Genomic DNA, 19,511 nt, shown 5'->3' with positions numbered 1-19,511 from the left:
ATCTCGGTCTTGCTGCCAGGTGCGAGACGGGTGATGGACCGCAGCGGGGGAGGGCCAGCCCTTTGACGAAGATAGCGGCCGGACATCGCGAAGATGGCTCGAAGGTCGAATCAGGCCGCCTACAAACGAACGGACGCCAGAAATCCAGCCGCCGTCGCCGCAGGCAACCTGCCGAGCCGCCGTGGTGCCGGCGCGACGAATGGAAGCCTCCACCAGAGGGCTGAGCCGCCTCGCCGCCACCGCCCACAGCCAGAGCAGCAGCCACGCGGGGCCAGTGCCCCAACCCGCGCCGCCCACCGGAAATCGCCAGATCCGACCGGCACACACCGCCACCACCGCCACCAAGCCGCTATTGCGCCGGTCTCCTCGCTGTCAGCAGCCGCCACCCGACGCCCAGGGCCGCCGGGCCGCGCCTTCGGCAGCCCTCGTCGCAGGAGCCCCGTCACGCCAGATCCGCCGCCACAGCTGGGCCCCGCGCGACCACCACCAGTCGCGCCGTCGGCCACGCGGCCCCCACCCAGCGCCACAGCACGCCAGGCGACGCCGCGCCGTGCCCCCAGCCGAAGAGAAGGGCCCGCACCACTCCTCTGTACGTGGGGGAACCAGAAGACCCCGCCGCCGCCGGCCCGGGCGAGCTTTGCCCGGCCAGGCCCTCTGGCGGCGCGGGGGGGGGGGGGGGAGGAGGAGGAGGGAGGAGGGAGAACTCGGGGGCGGCCGTGCCGGAAGCCCTCCCCGCCGCCGCGCGGGGGCGGCGGGGGAAGGGCTAGGTCAGGAGGGGAAGGGGCATGTTTTTAACTCCTCTTCGGTGGCAAGTGCAATTATTGACGATTGCTATTTAATATAAAGAGAGTAATAAAGTAGCTCGCGAACTTGCTAGGATAGTTAATTTTTCTCCTCCTATCTGAATGAATTCGGCATTGGATGTACTTCTTCCATCCATTACTTGTAAAGGATGCCACTATTTTGCTAAGTGAATAAAGGAGGAGAAGTTCTGTCAAAAAAATAAATTCGGTAGTTCTTATAAAAAAAATGAAATTCTGTAATTGTGCAGGATCGAATCGGACACTCACTATTTCCACGTACCCGGTTAGAACCCGAATGCGCTAGTCGAGAGGAAGTGGGTCAGATCTGAACCCGGAAGGCAAGAGGGACAGCTTGCCGCAAAACCCACTCCCGTGTTCCTCGCTAATCCCCATTTCCCACAAACCCCCGTCCCCTCGCCGCCTCCTCCCACGGCGAGAAGCTTCCAGGAGCTAGGGTTTCCCGTACCGATCGATGGCCGTCGCCGACGCGGTGCTGCCCTCGCCGCCGCTCCCGCCCCCGCCCCCGCCCCCGCCGGCGAGGATCGTCGTCGTGGTGCTGGCGCTCGTGCACTTGGCCCTCGCCCCGATGCTGGCGCTGGGGCGCGCCCTCTGCGTCGCGGCGGGAGCCCTCCCCTACCTGGGCTTCGGGGTCGCGTGGGTCATCTCCGCGGCCACGGCTGGACAGGTCGTGGCGAGCCGCGCCTGGGGCGAGAGCTCCGCCCAATTCGTGTTCCTGCAGGCCATCATGTACTGGGGCCTCAAGGTCCTCATCTACAGTATCCTTGTGCTGGTCGCGCTTCTCGTCTTGTTGATGTGCGTGGCCTACGTGATTGCACTTGTATCTGGATCCACTTCGGCATTCAAGAAGGTATCGCGCAAATTGACTCCCTGTGATCTTTATTCCGGTCGAATTACAGTAGTACATAGGCCAGTGTTATCATTATGTTCTAATTAAGTTGCCATATATATTATGTTAGTAATTAATTTCGTAGTTCAGGTTGTCCTGATGAGTAGTATTAGTAGTTTATTGTGCAAATTGACTCCCTGTGATCTTTATTGTGGTCGAATTGCAGCAGTAATGCAGTACATATGCTAGTGGATGAGCCCACTGTTAGCATTATGTTCTAACTAAGTTTCAATATACAGTTCAGGTTGTCCTGATCAGTGGTACTACTAATTTTTTCCATGTGTGTTCATGTTCATCACTTCATTTGCATCCTTCCATTTCCGAACCATTCCATACATACTCATGCTCATCCCTGTGGTTTTGTTGAAATTGCTGTCCTCAGAGCGCATCAGGAGCATTCACGCGGGAGTCGGTTGCAGACATGTTTAGGCTTCCGCGCACCGCGGTGCTTGGATATGTTGCGGATGTGGCCTTCTTCCTTCTAATGGTCGCTGGTCTTCTGGTGGCGATGCTGTCGCCGCACGTGGAGGGTTCGATATCTCAGGGTGAAATGGTCGCCTCCGTAATCATAGATGTGGCACTATTTGGTATGCACGCGACAGCTTGCTTTGTTATCATCCCAGCGCTCGTTCTTAGTGTGTGGAGGGGTGGCCAGGCGGACAGGAAAGCGCCATCGCAGTTTTGTTGAGGTATACTACTCCCTTTGCTTTGCCCCCTGTATCTGTGAGCCATATGGTCTTTTCAATTATAATCTGCATATTTTGTGTATCCTCCTCATAGAATGAAAACAGTCCTCCGGTGTTGTTGATTACTGCCTACTGCTGTTGATATTTGTTATTATGATGGAGCATCGTTGCATATCAAACCAATGAGGTTTTTGCTATTTCCTCTGGTCATTGCATAGTAAATTGGGATTGGCATCATTCTTAAATCGTGCAAGTAGCCAACTGATGCAGTTCTACCGTATGCTTTTGTTAGGAAGTGATGATAGCAAAAACGATCAGTTCTATGTATTAGAAAAAAAAAGGGCAACCTGGTGCATGTAGCTCCCGCTTGCGCAGGGTCCAGGGAAGGGTCCGACCACTTTGGGTCTATAGTACGCAGCCTTTCCCTACATTTCTGTAAGAGGCTGTTTCCAGGACTTGAACCCATGACCTCATGGTCACAAGGCAGCAGCTTTACCACTGCGCCAAGGCTCCCCTTCTCTATGTATTAGAAAAAAAGCAAATCAAATTGCTTACGCTCCATCACTCATTGTGATCGTTGTATCTCTGCAGTGAGTGTGATTATAACAATGTTTGCATGCTTCCAAACTGTTTGCAAGCACCTTTCTTGAGTTTTCTTGTCATTACTAATTTCTCCATCGAAACCGATGGGAAGGCCCAAAGTTTTGAAGTTTTAGCTATGGCATACGAGTCTACTCTTCTTAGCTGCATTTGGCATGTTAGAGTTGTGTCGAATATTGTGTACAAAGTAGGTTACAGTTGGACTCTGAATTGTATTGTGTTTAGATAGAATATGGAGTCGTGTCCTAGTAGGACATTTGTATCCTAGGTCTCTCATATATAGCGGGGCTAGACACACGATCTAACCTATGCCAACATAATAACACCGGAACGCAGGGGAAGCCGGCGGGATGTGCCGGTGTCCAGGGCGACCGGATGCAGTATTGTAACGGTGTCACGGGGAGGAGCGCCCGTAGTCAGGCCCCGGGGATGTAGCCATATCGGTGAACCTCGTTAACAAATCTCGGTGTCATGCTCGTGTGATTGCTTGGTCCTCGGATGATCGACGAAGTGCCTCGGATTTATTCTAGCAAGTGGTATCATGAGCTAGGTTATTTGGAGGCTGCAGATAGTTGATCTAGAGGCAGATAGTTGATCTAGAGGAAGGAAGGAAGAAAGCATCGACGGAAGTCTGCAGGAAGCAATCCTAATACGGGATATGTCATCGGCGAGTTAGGATGCAGGAGCAGATGTATTGGTCGTCTTGTAATCTTCGGTGAAGCAATTGGAAGCGAGCAGCAGAATCGGCGAGTTCAACGGTACAAGGCGAACGACACGAAAATCGGATATCAGGCAGGCTGGCAGCAGTTTTCGGCGACTCGGCAAGATCGAGCAATCGAGATCGGAATTTTTTTTGAGACAAAATCGAGATCGGATGGTGGCCGAGTGGCAGCGCTCGCAGAGGCGAGCGACAGCAGAGGCTTGTGGCCCAGGTAGGGCGCCAGTGGCTGCCAAGGCCCGACTGTGATGGCCCAAGGCCCATAGGGGTGCGGCTGTGCAGGCAGCCCATGGCTGGGGTGGCGGCTGATGACCTGAACGAGGCCGGCTGCTAGCGCGTGGTGGCCAGGCGCTGGATCGCTGAAGATGGGCAATGAGCTGGCAAGGCTTGCACGTTTGCGTGGGATTTGTTTGAAAAAAATTTGACACAAAGACTAGTCCTTCGCCGGGATGCTATCAAGAAGAAAGAAAGAAGATAAGCCCAGGAGCTATATACGTGTGTTGTTCACACGAGAAGGCTATGAGGGATTTTGCTTTGTTTTTCTTTGCTGGTACACTTTTGTGTATGGATGGCGTTGGATACGGTGACGGCTTGAGGAGTCTGGAGTGTGTCATGCAGTCGGATATGTTCGGCTGGGTCGGACTAGACAGTCTGACGGATCGACGCGAGTCGGTTTGGTACAGAAGACGACGGTGGGATCGGCGACGATGACATAGGAGCGTGATGCTGATGGTGACCGACTTCTGGGCGTGGAAACACGTGGCGCAGACCTGAGGGCTTGTGCGGCTTCAACAAGACTATGGCGCGGGGTTGATTCAAGACGGTGCGCACATGAGAGCTTGGAGTCAACGAAGCACGGGGTGGCACGTACAACCACCATGGAGTCATGCTGAAGATGGAGCTAGATTGAGGGGCTACGGCGTAAGTGCACAGAGAGTCGAAGCCTATTCAGCGGGATGGAAAAGCGAGGGACACGTAGTTCGGACTGGAGCCCAATGGTCTGATGGAAGCGTGAAACTCGTCACCGGTCGGTGATGATCGGTGGTACTCTGCAGTGAGGGTTGAGTAGTGTGGGTTCACGACCCTTGAGACTCGACCGGGACAGCGGAGGCTCGACGCGATAATAGCGGCGAGGCGTGCGGTACGCACGGGACATGGAGACGGGCCAGGGCTCTGGTGGTCATACATGTGGTGAGACAACTGCAAATTTGACTCGGGATGACTACAAGCAATGGTGAAATTCCTTCGAGTTTCAGACAGGCTGTCAAGAAAGGAGCAGTGATGTTGAGTTCTGGTAACTCTTATGTGTGACACCCAATATGTGAGTTGTTCACTTTCACGCAGGTCATGATCGGTGTGTGATGATGTTGACGGATACTCTAGAAGTTGGAAGCACAACCTAGAGTAAAGAGGAACTTAATTTTGCTCGAGTGTTGACTGTGGTCAAGAAAAGAAGGGACTACAAGTTGCAGGAGGAGTCATATGGAGTCTTTGGAGTAGCAGCGGTTCTCATGGGATAAGCTCAAGTTCAATGTACATGGAAGTTTGACGCATTGACAAATTCAAGGTGGTGGAGAATATTCGCCAAAGTGGAGTTTGTTAGAGTTGTGTCGAATATTGTGTATAAAGTAGGTTACAGTTGGACTCTGAATTGTATTGTGTTTAGATAGGATATGGAGTCGTGTCCTAGTAGGACACTTGTATCCTAGGCCTCTCATATATAGCGGGGCTAGACACACGATGTAACCTATGCCAACATAATAGCACCGGAACGCAGGGGAAGCCGGCGGCATGTGCCGGTGTCCAGGGCGACCGGATGCAGTATTGTAACGGTGTTACGGGGAGGAGTGCCCGTAGTTAGGCCCCGGGGATGTAGCCATATCGGTGAACCTCGTTAACAAATCTCGGTGTCGTGCTCGTGTGATTGCTTGGTCCTTGGATGATCGACGGAGTGCCTCGGATTTATTCTAACATGGCATTTATTACTTTATACCATGTTCCGTCACTCTGGTAAAAAGGAGTGAACTGTTTGATCTTAGTAAATAAATAACAAGACGGTAAAATGGCACACCTCTAGTCCTTTTAATAATTATCAATTTTTATGTGGCGCTATGCCCACTACATTTTGGTAGAATTGCCATTGTGCCTTTGTCCCCTGTTCTGTGACTCACTTTAATGCTTTTATACTTCAGTAAAAAGAAGTAAACTGTTTGATCATGTAATAAATAAATAACATGACAGTAAATGGATGCACATCTAGTACTTTATGGTGGTGCTATGCCACTACATTTTGGTAGATGCCCCTTTGAGAACAGTTAATATCTGATGTTGCAAGTTCATATCATCAGTTGTGTGTTTGTTAGCACTACGAATTGAATGGACGAGAAAGATTCAAATTCTGTAATATCTCACAAGATAGAAGTTACTTCATTGCTGGAACATGAATGACATGGTGTTTAGATTTACAGTACTTGAAGTTACATTGTTGGATGGTTAATGTTGATATGACAATGTTCTTTTATGTGGTAATCTGATGAAATCTTCGGTTGGGTTATTGGCAGACGAAGCTAAGAAGAGAAGATATCCGGGGATTTTGGCAAGGCCCAATCGTCATTCCACTGATGGTTGTGAGTGATTCCAACAGATACAAGTTTTCAGAGGGAAAAGAGAGTTTATGCAGACTTGCTTCGTCCATTAGTAGTCAATCCTAATTGGCATTACCATGGAAACTTTTTTAGACTTGCTTATTTGTGCTATTACTAGATCATAATCATCAATAGCTAGCCGTGAAGTTTGGTGGATCATTATGGGTCTGGTGACGATGTTCGATACTACTCCTCCGGGCTACTTGCTTACAAGTTTGCACTAGAGTATTGTGTATATATGATGGTGGAATTCGTTTGTGGTCTCTTTGTGATACCCTATTGGAAGAAAACGCGTACATGTGACATTAATCTCGTGAATTCACTGCGGTCGATTTGGATTCTTATATGTTGTATGCACGGTAGTAACGTTTTGCAAGTGCCAATTGGGTTATGTATGCGTTGCCATTTCGACAAGAGTATTGCAGTTTCCATCCTCGTGTTGGCTGCTGAACTTCGTCACATTTTTTTAACATTATGATGATCCACTGGTAGAAAAAGGGCCTGTTGTCCCGGTTCGTAAGGGCCTTTAGTCCCGGTTTCTGAACCGGGACTAAAGTGTCGGTACTAATGCCCTGTCCCTTTAGTCCCGGTTCAATCCAGAACCGGGACTGATGGGCCTCCACGTGGCATGTGCGCAGAGCTCAGGCAGGAGACCCTTTGATCCCGGTTGGTGGCACCAACCACGACCAATAGGCATTCACGCGTCAGCATTTCTGTGGCTGGGGTTTTTGTTTTTTTTTTGAAAGGGGGGGGTTTGGGGGTTTTGGGGGGTTAATTTAGGTGTTTCATATATTGTGTTAGCTAGCTATAATTAATAGAGAGAAGTGTCCTCTCTTATGTCCGTGCTTGGTCGACGCTATGTACTATACATACGTATAGAGAGGACTAGACATGCTAGCTAGCTAGTAAGCAAACGAAGGAAACAGAAGATCGTCATGAACATATATGCATACAGAGAGAAGTGATATCGACCACCTCTTCTTCTCCAAGAGATTGGTCGAACAACAAGTTCTTGTATATCTATCCGACACTACCGGCTACATATATACAATAATTATCTCTTACAAATATAATCATACAGACTCATGGTCCACATAGTATTCTCCGTCTTCAGCGATCACATGGTCAAGAAAGAATGCCGCCAATTCCTCTTGAATTGCTCGCATGCGAGCTGGTGCTAGAAGTTCATCCCGCTTCCGAAACATCTAATTTAAAGAAGGGGGTCAATACATATATATATGAATAAATGAAACTCAAACAAATAATGGTAATAAAATAAAATTGTGAATGTTGTTATTTACGTACTTCATATTGTTCGTCAGAGTACCCGCCCCGCTCACAGGTCGTGTGGCGGATGGACTCGCAGACGTAGTATCCACAGAAATCATTCCATTATTCCTGCCACAACCACTTTACAAGAAATATAGGTCAATCAAACTGATAAGCAAGAATGCTAAATGGTATTGATGAAACTAGCGCTTGAATCACTAGGAGATGCGCGGAACATGCTACTATAGTACTTACTTTCGGGTGTCTAAATTCCAGCTCCTTCGGCAGTCCCGGAACTTTTCTGGTGAATTTTCTCCAAACCCTGCCGGACAAAGAAAACAATTACTTGATATCAGGAAATGAACAAAGTTGCTGATATGGGGATAATGATCGATTTAACTTACTTCTTGAGGATTTCAGTCATGTCCGCATACTCCTGGGGATCTTTTCGTTTAGAGTCCAAGACGATTACTACTCCCTGCTCAAGCCTAATCTCTAGGAGAATATAGTGGAAACTGCACACGCATGCATAACTCATCAATTACATTACTATAACCTGGACTAATATATAAGGGAAATCGAATATGCACAAGACAGTAACACTCACTTGAAGTTGTAAGGAAAGAGTATTATATCTTTGTTTTCATTTTTTTTGAATGATCGTAGCAAGTTGGCCTCGGTATCTTCGGGACGATGTTCAACCTCAGTTGCATCTATGAGATATGTGTTAACGAACCCAATATCACCGATTTGTCTTTTCTTTAATTCGGCGATCTTCAATCTGCATAATATAGTGAGGATAATTATAAATACATGCAATGAAAGAGATGGGCTATATAGAGAGACTTAATGACAGAAGTAGTAGTACTTACAGACAGTAGCAGGTGATCGTTGTTTTGTCGAGGGCCAATTGATTGAAAAACTAATAGAACTCCTCAAATGGAATAGGCAACAGTTCAATTCCAACGAGGTCATGCTCCGGTTTAACTCTCGCATACAAAGTACTCCTCCCCCCAGACTCTCTACAGATTTTCAAGTACCAATCATGTAATCTTTGCATCATCGTTGTTAAATTTTTTTCATCTTTGACGAGAGGCTTCCCGTACTCGTATCTGTGTATCTGCACCTCCATGGAATCATAATGTATATCGTCGGGCAGGTAATCGTCAACATTGCCATAACCGGGCATCATCCTCGGATCGACGATGTCGCTAGGCACCTTGAGCGGGGGGCACGATTGCTTCGCTTGTTCGCCGAGCTGGGCAATTTGTTTCCCAGCTGCTCATCGTTCTTTCAGCCTTTGATCACTGACTGTACTTCCCGACCGCTCCGCTTCGGCCCATGTCTTTGCAATAATGCGCTCATAGTTGCCTTTCGGCGGAGACTTGGGTGGTTTTGCCAGGGCAGCCAGAGTGCGCTTCACTTTCACCGAATCTACCTTCTCCTCCAGAGGTGGATGTCTCTTTGCTTTCAACCCTTGAAACCAGTCATCCACTTCGGTTCGCGCGATCTTCCGTTCTCCTCCGGGGTCCTCTCGTATGCTAACTTCTGTGGACTCTTCAAAGAAGGACCGAATCTGTATGTCCTCCCGCCTCTGGTTGTACTGCTAGACGCAGGCCGAGCAGACGAAGCAGTTGTCTTCTTTACTTGCTTACGAGGCGGAGGAGAAGGACTACGACGCGCCGGAGCAGTTGCTGGAGCGGCGGCGGGTCTCTTCCGCCCTTGCTGACGAGGCGGAGAAGGAGGAGGCTGGCTGCTCGGGCGCGCCGGCGCAGGTGGAGTGCCGCCACGCGCTAGAGAAGGAGCCAGCCGAGGGCCCTGATCGTCACTCGCCGGAGGAGGAGGCGGTGGAGGAGGCGGAGTGCCCTGACTCGCCGGAGGAGGAGGAGGAGGTGGAGGCGTCCAGTTCGGAAGGTTGATGAGCTCCTTCCGCCATAGGCATGGAGTCTTCAGAGCAGACCCCAGCCGAGTCTCCCCTTCACCGGTAGGGTGGTCAAGCTGGAGGTCCTCAAATCCCTCCATTATTTCATCCATCATCACCCTAGCATATCCTTCTGGAATCGGCCGGCAGTGAAAAGTTGCGCCGGGTTCAGTAGGATAAACAGAGCCAACAGCCGCCTTGACCTTCAAATTCATCCATTGCGTCATAAGGTGGCAATTTTGAGACTCCGTGATAGCATCCACGAGATAGCTGGCAGGAGTCGTCAAGGCATGCTCCGGCTGAAGCAACTCGGTGGAAGCCACGCTGCTTCTGCACTGAGATGGCGGGGTAGCTTCGGGGGAAGCTTCCGCAGTACATTTGCTGCGATTTGCTTCTAGTTCCTCTATCGCGTCTACCCTTGCTTGCAGCGCCTGCATTTGGGTCTGCTGCACTTTTTTCCTCCTCTCATGGGATTTGTAACCGCCTGCGTCCGGAAACCCAACCTTCCACGGAATGGAGCCTGGCGTGCCTCGTGTCCGTCCAGGGTGCTCAGGATTCCCAAGGGCCATTGTGAGCTCATCGTTCTCTCTGTCTGGAAAGAACTTCCCTTGCTGCGCTGCTTCGATATACTGCTTAAGCTTCCTGACTGGTATGTCCATTTGATCGTTCGTCCAAATGCACTTCCCTGTTACAGGGTCCAAGGTTCCACCAGCCCCGAAGAACCATGTCCGGCAACGGTCTGGCCAGCTAATTGTCTCTGGTTCGATCCCTTTATCAACCAGATCATTCTCAGTCTTGGCCCACTTAGGCCGGGCTACGAGGTAGCCACCTGACCCCGTGCGATGGTGAAGCTTCTTCTTCGCAGCATTTTGCTTGTTTGTCGCCGACATCTTCTTACTCTTTTCTGATGTCTTGTGGGCCACAAATGCGGGCCAGTGATCTCTGATTTTCTCATATCTGCCCTTGAATTCTGGTGTCTCATTATTTTCGACAAACTTATTCAACTCTTTCTTCCACCTCCTGAATAGTTCTGCCATCCTCTTAAGAGCAAAAGACTTGATTAATTGCTCTTTAACTGGGTTCTCTGGATTATCCTCTGGCGGTAGGGTGAAATTTGACTTCAGCTCAGTCCAAAGATCATTTTTCTGCATATCATTGACATAAGACACCTCAAGGTCTTCTGTAGCCGGCTTAAACCATTGCCGGAAGAAGAAGAAGAAGAAGAAAGGAATAGCTAGAGGAGAAGATCGAAGAAAAAAAGAAGAAAAAAAAGAGGAGAAGAAGAAAGGAATAGTGGAGAAGAAGAAAAAATAGAATATATTCTATTTTCTCTTCTTCTCCACTATTCCTTTCTTCTTCTCCTCTTCTTTTTCTTCTTTTTTCTTCTTCTTATTTATTTCTCCTCTTCTTCCTCTCCTCTTCTTCTTTCTAAGTCATGCTTATATACACAGAGTATTGGTCCCGGTTCGTACCCCTCTCGACCCCTCGTCCCTCTCTCGACCCCTCGACGACCCTCGTCCCTGATAACATTTTTTTCTCCCCTCGACCCCTCTCGACCTCTCGTCCCCCTCTCGACCCCTCATCATCATCTATCACCCCCCTCGTTTTCTTTAGCATATATCCATGAACAAAAAAATAATTCATATATAGAAAAAATGCTATATGAACATACATACATATGAGCATATACAGAGAGCATATACATAGCCAAATCCATATACAGAGAGCATGTACATACATACGTACATACATATGAGCATATACATACATACATAGCCAAATCCAAATACATATGAGCATATACATACACATATGAAAAAAATTATCACACACAGAGAGCAGCGGCGGCGGCGGCGATGGTTAGAGCAACAGGGATCGATGGGAAGGAGCGGGGAGCTCACTGGGGGCGCGACGGAGAGGAGGCCGGGGACGGGGAGGAGGCCGGCGACGCGGCGCGACGGGGAGGGGGGCGGAGATGGCGCACGCAACGACGAGGAGGAGGCCGGCGACGGCGCAAGCAGCGACGGGGAGAAGGCCTGCGGCGGCGCGGGGCGACGGCAATGGGGAGCGGGCGATGACGGGCTCGGGGCGGCGACAACAACGACGAACGGCCTGGCGGCGTCGGGGGCGAATGGGTGCGGTTGGCGAAATTTTCACAAGTGCTACCTTATATACCCAGAGCAATGGTCCCGGTTCGTGGCACGAACCGTGACCAATGCACACCTATGGTCCCGGTTCGTGCCACCAACCGGGACCATAGGTCTCTTTTCAGCAGCCGAAAGGGAGGGAAGCAGAGGCCTATGGTCCCGGTTGGTGGCACCAACCGGGACTAAAGGGGGGCATTGGTTCCGGTTTGTGCCACGAACCGTGACCAATGCCCCCTTTAGTCCCGGTTGGTGCCACCAACCGGGACCAATGGCCTTGTGCTGCCCCGCGCCCAAAAGTTTAGTCCCACCTCGCTAGTTGAGAGGGCTCGGGAGTGGTTTATAAGCGCTGCTGCGCCCACCCTCCCGAGCTCCTCTCAACTGCAGGCTTTCGGGCCTAATCTGTCACTGCAATGCATGTGGGCCTACTGGGCCTGCTGCGGGCCTGAATCCTGGCCCATGGTAGGGTTTCTAGTCATATTCAGGCCGTGATGGCCCAGTAGGTGGCATTTTTTTTGTTTTTTTGTTTCTTTATTTATTTTTCTTTTGTTTTTTGCTTTATTTTTTAATTCTTTATGCTTTTAGTTTTAGAAAAATTATAAACTTTTTGTTAATGCCATTAGTTTTCAAATTTGAAAACACTTTTTTGGTTTTTTTGTTTTCTTTGTTGCTTTATTTATTTTATTTTGTGATTAACTTTACTATAAAAATAGTTTTTCCTGTTTTTTTATTTGTTTTTTGCATTATTTATTTTCTTTTGTTTTTTCCTTTAATTTTTAATTCTGTTTGCTTTTAGGTTAGCAAAATTATAAACTTTCTGTTAGTGCCATTAGTTTTAGAAAAATTATAAACTTTCTGTTAGTGCCATTAGTTTTCAAATTTGAAAACACTTTTTTAGTTTTTTAGTTTTCTTTGTTGCTTTATTTATTTTATTTTGTGATTAACTTTACTATAAAAATAGTTTTTTTTTCTGTTTTTTTGATTTGTTTTTTGCATTATTATTTTCTTTTGTTTTTTGCTTTAATTTTTAATTCTGTTTGCTTTTAGGTTAGCAAAATTATAAACTTTCTGTTAGTGCCATTAGTTTTAGAAAAATTATAAACTTTCTGTTAGTGCCATTAGTTTTTAAATTTGAAAACACTTTTTTAGTTTTTTTGTTTTCTTTGTTGCTTTACTTATTTTATTTTGTGATTAATTTTACTATAAAAATAGTTTTTTTCCTATTTTTGATTTGTTTTTTGCATTATTTATTTTCTTTTGTTTTTTGCTTTAATTTTTAATTCTGTTTGCTTTTAGGTTAGCAAAATTATAAACTTTCTGTTAGTGTCATTAGTTTTAGAAAAATTATAAACTTTCTATTAGTGCCATTAGTTTTCAAATTTGAATAGTTAAAATTTGAATTCTTTGAAAATTGTTTGAATCACAAGTTTGTGATTAACTTACTAAAAAAATGAGAATAGATGCGCTTATAGAGAAAACTTGATGCACTTCGTGTACAAAATGGACAATCTCTTTCAAATGAACTTTGAAAAAGTTGAAAGTTGGGATGGTATCATAATTTCACCCACATAGCATGTGCATGTACAAAACAGACAATGGTAGCATGTTCGTGTGTTACAAAGTTGGCATGGTATCATCATAATAGTTGCGGAGAAAGTCTTCACTTTTTCTTCGCTTGTGTCATTTGCTTATTGCGCCGTAACCATGGATAATCTTCATTGTTTATCAGGATGCTTGGGTCAGCTTTGACATTGAAGGGAGGAATTTCATGAAACTTTTCATAATCTTCAGACATGTCTGTCTTGCCATCCACTCCCAGGATGTCCCTTTTTCCTGAAAGAACTATGTGGCGCTTTGGCTCATTGTATGATGTATTCGCTTCCTTATTTTTTTCTTTTTCTCGGTTTGGTAGACATGTCCTTCACATAGATAACCTATGCCACATCATTGGCTAGGACGAACGGTTCGTCAGTGTACCCAAGATTTTTCAGATCCACTGTTGTCATTCCGTACTGTGGGTCTACCTGTACCCCGCCGCCTAACAGATTGACTCATTTGCACTTAAATAAAGGGACCTTAAAATCAGGTCCGTAGTCAAGTTCCCATATGTCCACTATGTAACCATAATATGTGTCATTTCCGCTCTCGGTTGCTGCATCAAAGCGGACACCGCTGTTTTGGTTGGTGTTCTTTTGATCTTGGGCGATCGTGTAAAATGTATTCCCATTTATCTCGTATCCTTTGTAAGTCAATACAGTCAAAGATGGTTCCCTGGACAACAAGTACAACTCATCACAAACAGTGTTGTCACCTCTAAGACGTGTTTCCAACCAACTGCTGAAAGTCCTGATGTGTTCACATATAATCCAGTCGTCGCACTGCTCCGGGTGTTTGGAGCGCAGACTGTTCTTGTGTTCATCGACATACGGGGTCACCAAAGTAGAGTTATGTAGAACTGTGTAGTGTGCTTGAGACCAAGAATATCCGTCCCTGCATATTATTGAGTCTCTTCCAAGAGTGTCTTTTCCAGTCAGTCTCCCCTCATACCGCGGTTTAGGGAGACCTATCTTCTTAAGGCCAGGAATGAAGTCAACACAAAACCCGATAACATCCTCTGTTTGATGGCCCACGGAGATGCTTCCTTCTGGCCTAGCGCGGTTACGGACATATTTCTTTAGGACTCCCATGAACCTCTCAAAGGGGAACATATTGTGTAGAAATACGGGCCCCAGGATGACAATCTCGTCGACTAGATGAATTAGGACGTCCGTCATGATATTGAAGAAGGATGGTGGGAACACCAGCTCGAAACTGACAAGACATTGCGCCACATCACTCTTAGCCTTGGTACGATTTCTGGATCGATCACCTTCTGAGAGATTGCATTGAGGAATGCACATAGCTTCACAATGGCTAATCGGACGTTTTCCGGTAGAAGCCCCCTTAATGCAACCGGAAGCAGTTGCGTCATAATCACGTGGCAGTCATGAGACTTTAGGTTCTGAAACTTTTTCTCTGGCATATTTATTATTCCCTTTATATTCGACGAGAAGCCAGTTGTGACCTTCATACTGAGCAGGCATTCAAAGAAGATTTATTTCTCTTGTTTCTTAAGAGCGTAGCTGGCAGGACCTTTATACTGCTTCGGAAGCATGCCGTCTTTTTTGTGTAAATGTTGCAGGTCCTCCCGTGCCTCAGGTGTATCTTTTGTCTTCCCATAAACCCGGCGGAGATCATCATCATCGGGCACATCGTCTGGTTCCTCTTGATCTTCAGCAGCTTCACCCGTTGCAGCATCATTGGGCACATCGTCTGGTTCCTCTTGATCTTCACCAGCTCCTCCGGTTGCAGCATCACCGTATTCAGGGGGCACATAGTTGTCATCGTAGTCTTCTTCTTCGCCGTCTTCCATCATAACCCCTATTTCTCCGTGCCTTGTCCAAACATTATAGTGTGGCATGAAACCCTTGTAAAGCAGGTGGGAGTGAAGGATTTTCCGGTTAGAGTAAGACCTCGTATTCCCACATTCAGTGCATGGACAACACGTAAAACCATTCTGCTTGTTTGCCTCAGCCGCATCGAGAAACTCATGCACGCCCTTAATGTACTCGCGGGTGTGTCTGTCACCGTACATTCATTGCCGGTTCATCTGCATGCATTATATATAATTAAGTGTCCAAATTAATAGAAGTTCATCATCACATTAAAACCAAAGTGCATACATAGTTCTCATCTAACAACATATAGCTCTTCAGAGCATCTAATTAATTAAACCATACATTGAAACTATGTAAAACATTTCAATGTGAAAACAAATGCGATCATAATCGCAACCAAGGTAACAATTGATCCAACGGCATAATGATACCAAGCCTCGGTATGAATGGCATATTTTCTAATCTTCAAGCGCATTGCATCCATCTTGATCTTGTGATCATCGACGACATCCGCAACATGCAACTCCAATACCATCTTCTCCTCCTCAATTTTTTTTATTTTTTCCTTCAAAAAATTGTTTTCTTCTTCAACTAAATTTAACCTCTCGACAATAGGGTCGGTTGGCATTTCCGATTCACATACATTCTAGATAAATAATATCTATGTCACGTTGGTCGGCATAATTTTCATAAACAATAAATGAACCAATAGTTATAAAGATAATATACATGCCACATCCGAATCATAGACAGGATGAGGGCCGACGGGGGCGGATCCCAAAACCATCGCACTATATAAGATGCAATAATAAATGTAAGAAAATGATACAAGTATCTATCTAAACATACAAGTAAGAATATTTTTCCTTTCAGAAAGAAGATAAGAACAAGAGGCTCACCACGGTGGTGTCGGTGATGAGATCGGCGCGGGTGATCGACGGCGGTGAAGACGGGGACGGACTGCTAAATCTAGACAAATATCGAGGAAAATGGAGCTTGGAGGTCGAGCTTCGAGAGGAGAAAGTTTAAGTAGTGTGGCTCGGGCATTCCATCGAACACCTCATGTGCATAGGAGGTGAGCTAGAGCACCACAAAGCCCTCTCCCCCTCGGCCAGAGAAAAACAGAGCACTAGGATGCTTTGCTCGCGAGCGAGGGGTATATACAGGCACCTCATTGGTCCCGGTTGGTGACATGAGCCGGGACTAAAGGGGAGCCTTTGATCCCGGTTCAAGCCACGAACCGGGACCAATGGTGGTGGGCCAGGAGCGAGGCCCATTTGTCCCGGTTCATCCCACCAACCGGAACCAAAAGGTCCAGATGAATCGGGACCAATGGCCCACGTGGCCCGGCCGGCCCCCTGGGCTTATGAACCGGGACTAATGGGCTGACCCGGCCTGGACCAAATCCCTGTTTTCTACTAGTGATGGTACCACCAGAGATACAGATTTGCAACCGTGTCCAATATTTAGTACTCCTAAAGTTTGCATCGAATATATGTTCAGGTATGTTACAGGGACGAGTCTAAAGTTTTAGGTTTGATAGTGGTCTTGGTAACATCGGCAGCAGTCTGCCGAGAGGAAACGGGGCTCTTCCGTAGAGCCTCCGCCACGGTGGTCGAAAGATTGATGTCACCCGAGTGTTTGGAGGCAGCGGCGATCAGTGAGGCCGTCTCCCTGTCGAGTGATCGAAATGCAACACATGCGGTGATAGTCTTGGACCACCACGAGTTAATCAAGAAGCCGAACAATCACAACAGATTCACGAGCTATGGTACCATCTTGAAGGAGATAGAGAACAAGAAGAAGAAATTGTGTATGGTTGACGACCTGCGTAGCTTGCCTGACAAAAATGGCTGCCTGAGAGGAGCCGGAGGCATCAATGGTTTTTGCCAGTCAGGCATGCTCGCATTGTAGTTGTTTGGTTCATGACTTCAGCCTGAGAAACGCAGTACAATAAACTATGTTGGTAGACCAATAAAAGGATATGATAGACATGGATTTAGTATATTATTTCATGTTTAGCCTGAGTCAGACTTAGGGATTTGGTGGCCTGAGCCAGGCTAAGAGCATCTCCAATAAAATATGTTAATTAGATGTAAAACAGGAGATGTTTACATTTATAAAAGAGACAACTCCAATAGATAATATATATTGGAGATGCAAAAGAGCGACTTTAATAGGTGATGCAAACCGGAGACGTAAAAGCCGGCCGCCTGTGTACAGCCTATGTACAGTCGCATTTGCACATTCAGATAAAAATAAATTTTCATAATTCTACCAACGAAAGTGTATCATCAATCAAAGTTTGAAATCCTACAACCAAAAGTGCATCGTCTCAAATAGAGCTCTTGGTCCAAAAAATTAAAATGCACATAAACATCACTCAATTTTCGACCTCTTGTCACTAGTAACATTGTGGATGGTGGTATGATCATCATCATCAATGGCTTCTTTGTCGATGTTTTCATCGTTGCCGCGAACTCCACCGGAAGCACCTTCATTGCCACCTCCCATGTCGCTCATGTTTCCGCCGAAGCCATCTCCCATGCCGCTCATGTTGCCGCCGAAGCCACCTCCCATGCCGCTCATATTGCCATCAAAGACACCTCCCATGCCGACCATGTTGCCACTAAAGCCACCACCCATGCCACCGAAGTCACCATCCATGTTGCCACCAAAGCCACCTCCCATGTTTTCATCAAATCCATCATTCATGGCACCTCCCATCATGTTCATGTAACCGTCCATTCCACCTCCCATTCGGCCGCCCATGGCACCTCCCATTCCTCCCATCATCATGCTTCTCATGAGCATTTGCTTCTTCATGAGCATTTCATCGCGACAAAGTTCGACATACGCCTTTGTCGTGGGATCAAGAGTAGATGTGTTCATGAACATAAACTTGAGCGTCTTCTCCTCGACCATCTTCATCTCCTCGGCCCCCGCCTCTCTCTCCTCTAGTTCAACCTTTCTCTCCTCAGCCGCCGCCAACCTCTCCTCAGTCGCCACCCTCATCTCCTCGGCCGCTGCCCTCCACCGCTCGGCTTCACCCCTCTCCTCCATTTCTTTGAGCTTCAACAATTTTTTTCTTCGGCATACTCTTTCCTCGCCATGACAATGGCATCAAATCCTTCCTTGAGATCATTGCCTCCGTCCTTGGATCCCTTCACTTTCTTAGTTCCATCGGGCATATATGATTTAGTCACTGAGTGAGGATTTGGGCTCCTTCTCTCCTCACCCAGGCCATCTTCTTCGTCTTCCACCACCACACTCTTCTTCTTCGAAGCATCAAAAACTTCTCTAGTTTTCCACTTCTCCTCATCTTGAGCCCTTTGAAGCAATGATGGAAAGTGAAAGCTCTTCCTTTCTTCTTCCTCTTCTCTCCTTTGTTGTTCCTCTCTCTAAATAATCTTTGCACAATCATTTTCTACAAGAAAACAACCAAGATGTCATCATCGAATTAGGGAATTCAATATTTGTGGAAAGTAGAGAAAGCACACATGAATAGCAAATGATTACCAAGTCACTATCACCGCAACCACTCGGGTTCATGCGATCAACATTTGCCAAGCAACCGGCCCACTTTTGACATTCAGCGTTGATGGTGCCCCAACGTTGACGAAGTGTCCCTTGATCGAAAGTGGGCGCTAGTGTTGTGCTCATCGAAGTACTCCTTAATGTGTTGCCAATACGTGTTCGTGGCTTGGTCGGTCCCAACGGTTGCATTTTGAGAGATTTTTTTTCCATGCGATGCAAATCAACACATCTTCGGTGTTGGTATAATTTGCGGTTCTTCCCTTCATAACGAAGCCCTCTTCGTCCACGTCGAGATTATCATCATCATATTGCATTTCATATTCTCGTGATGCATACTCATGCTAGAAATAATCATCATTTGTCACATTTGTCGCGCGCATGAAAGCTTCATCATCAAGACTACAAATGGACGTACATGTAATCAAATTCACATTCTATTTGAATCAAAAATTGAAACAACAAACAAGTGCACAAAAGAATGTAAAAGAACTTTTTTTTTACTTTTGCGACATATCGTCGAACATGTTGGATGCGGTTGTCGTCGGCGTGACCACATCTTCCTTCATGGCCAGCGGTGGCGGCGGCGGGGGTGGAGGAGGGGCTACTTTGCCGGAGGACGATGCCAAGGCCGCCGACGGTACCAATCGGCCAACGCATCCACGTCCGGTTTCAAAATCTTGGTCGCCCGACCTTGGTTCTCCGCCAGGCTGCGGCCTCGCGCCGCCGGCCGCTTCACGCCTCTACCGCAGGGCTTGCCGGCCCGCTGCTTCTTTGCTGGCGGCTCAGCCGCGACGATGACCGACCGTGGTGGGGCAAAACCTGGACGCTAGCATGGCCGCGACAT

At 47.2% G+C, this 19,511-nt stretch overlaps 1 protein-coding gene across 1 annotated transcript; it reads left to right on the top strand.

Moving 5' to 3' along the window:
• The first annotated feature begins 1,124 nt into the window (after positions 1–1,124).
• LOC123187588 (uncharacterized) lies at positions 1,125–6,668 on the top strand. The gene is made up of 3 exons (XM_044599497.1): positions 1,125–1,671; positions 2,093–2,399; positions 6,276–6,668. The coding sequence occupies exons 1-2, from the start codon at positions 1,276–1,278 to the stop codon at positions 2,396–2,398; spliced, it is 702 nt and encodes a 233-aa protein (XP_044455432.1). The 5' UTR covers positions 1,125–1,275; the 3' UTR covers position 2,399; positions 6,276–6,668.
• The last annotated feature ends 12,843 nt before the right edge of the window (positions 6,669–19,511 follow it).

The sequence above is a fragment of the Triticum aestivum genome, chromosome 2A (genome assembly GCF_018294505.1).
Source record: "Triticum aestivum cultivar Chinese Spring chromosome 2A, IWGSC CS RefSeq v2.1, whole genome shotgun sequence".
Classification (NCBI taxonomy): domain Eukaryota; kingdom Viridiplantae; phylum Streptophyta; class Magnoliopsida; order Poales; family Poaceae; genus Triticum; species Triticum aestivum.
This window is presented reverse-complemented; position numbering and strand designations above follow the sequence as displayed.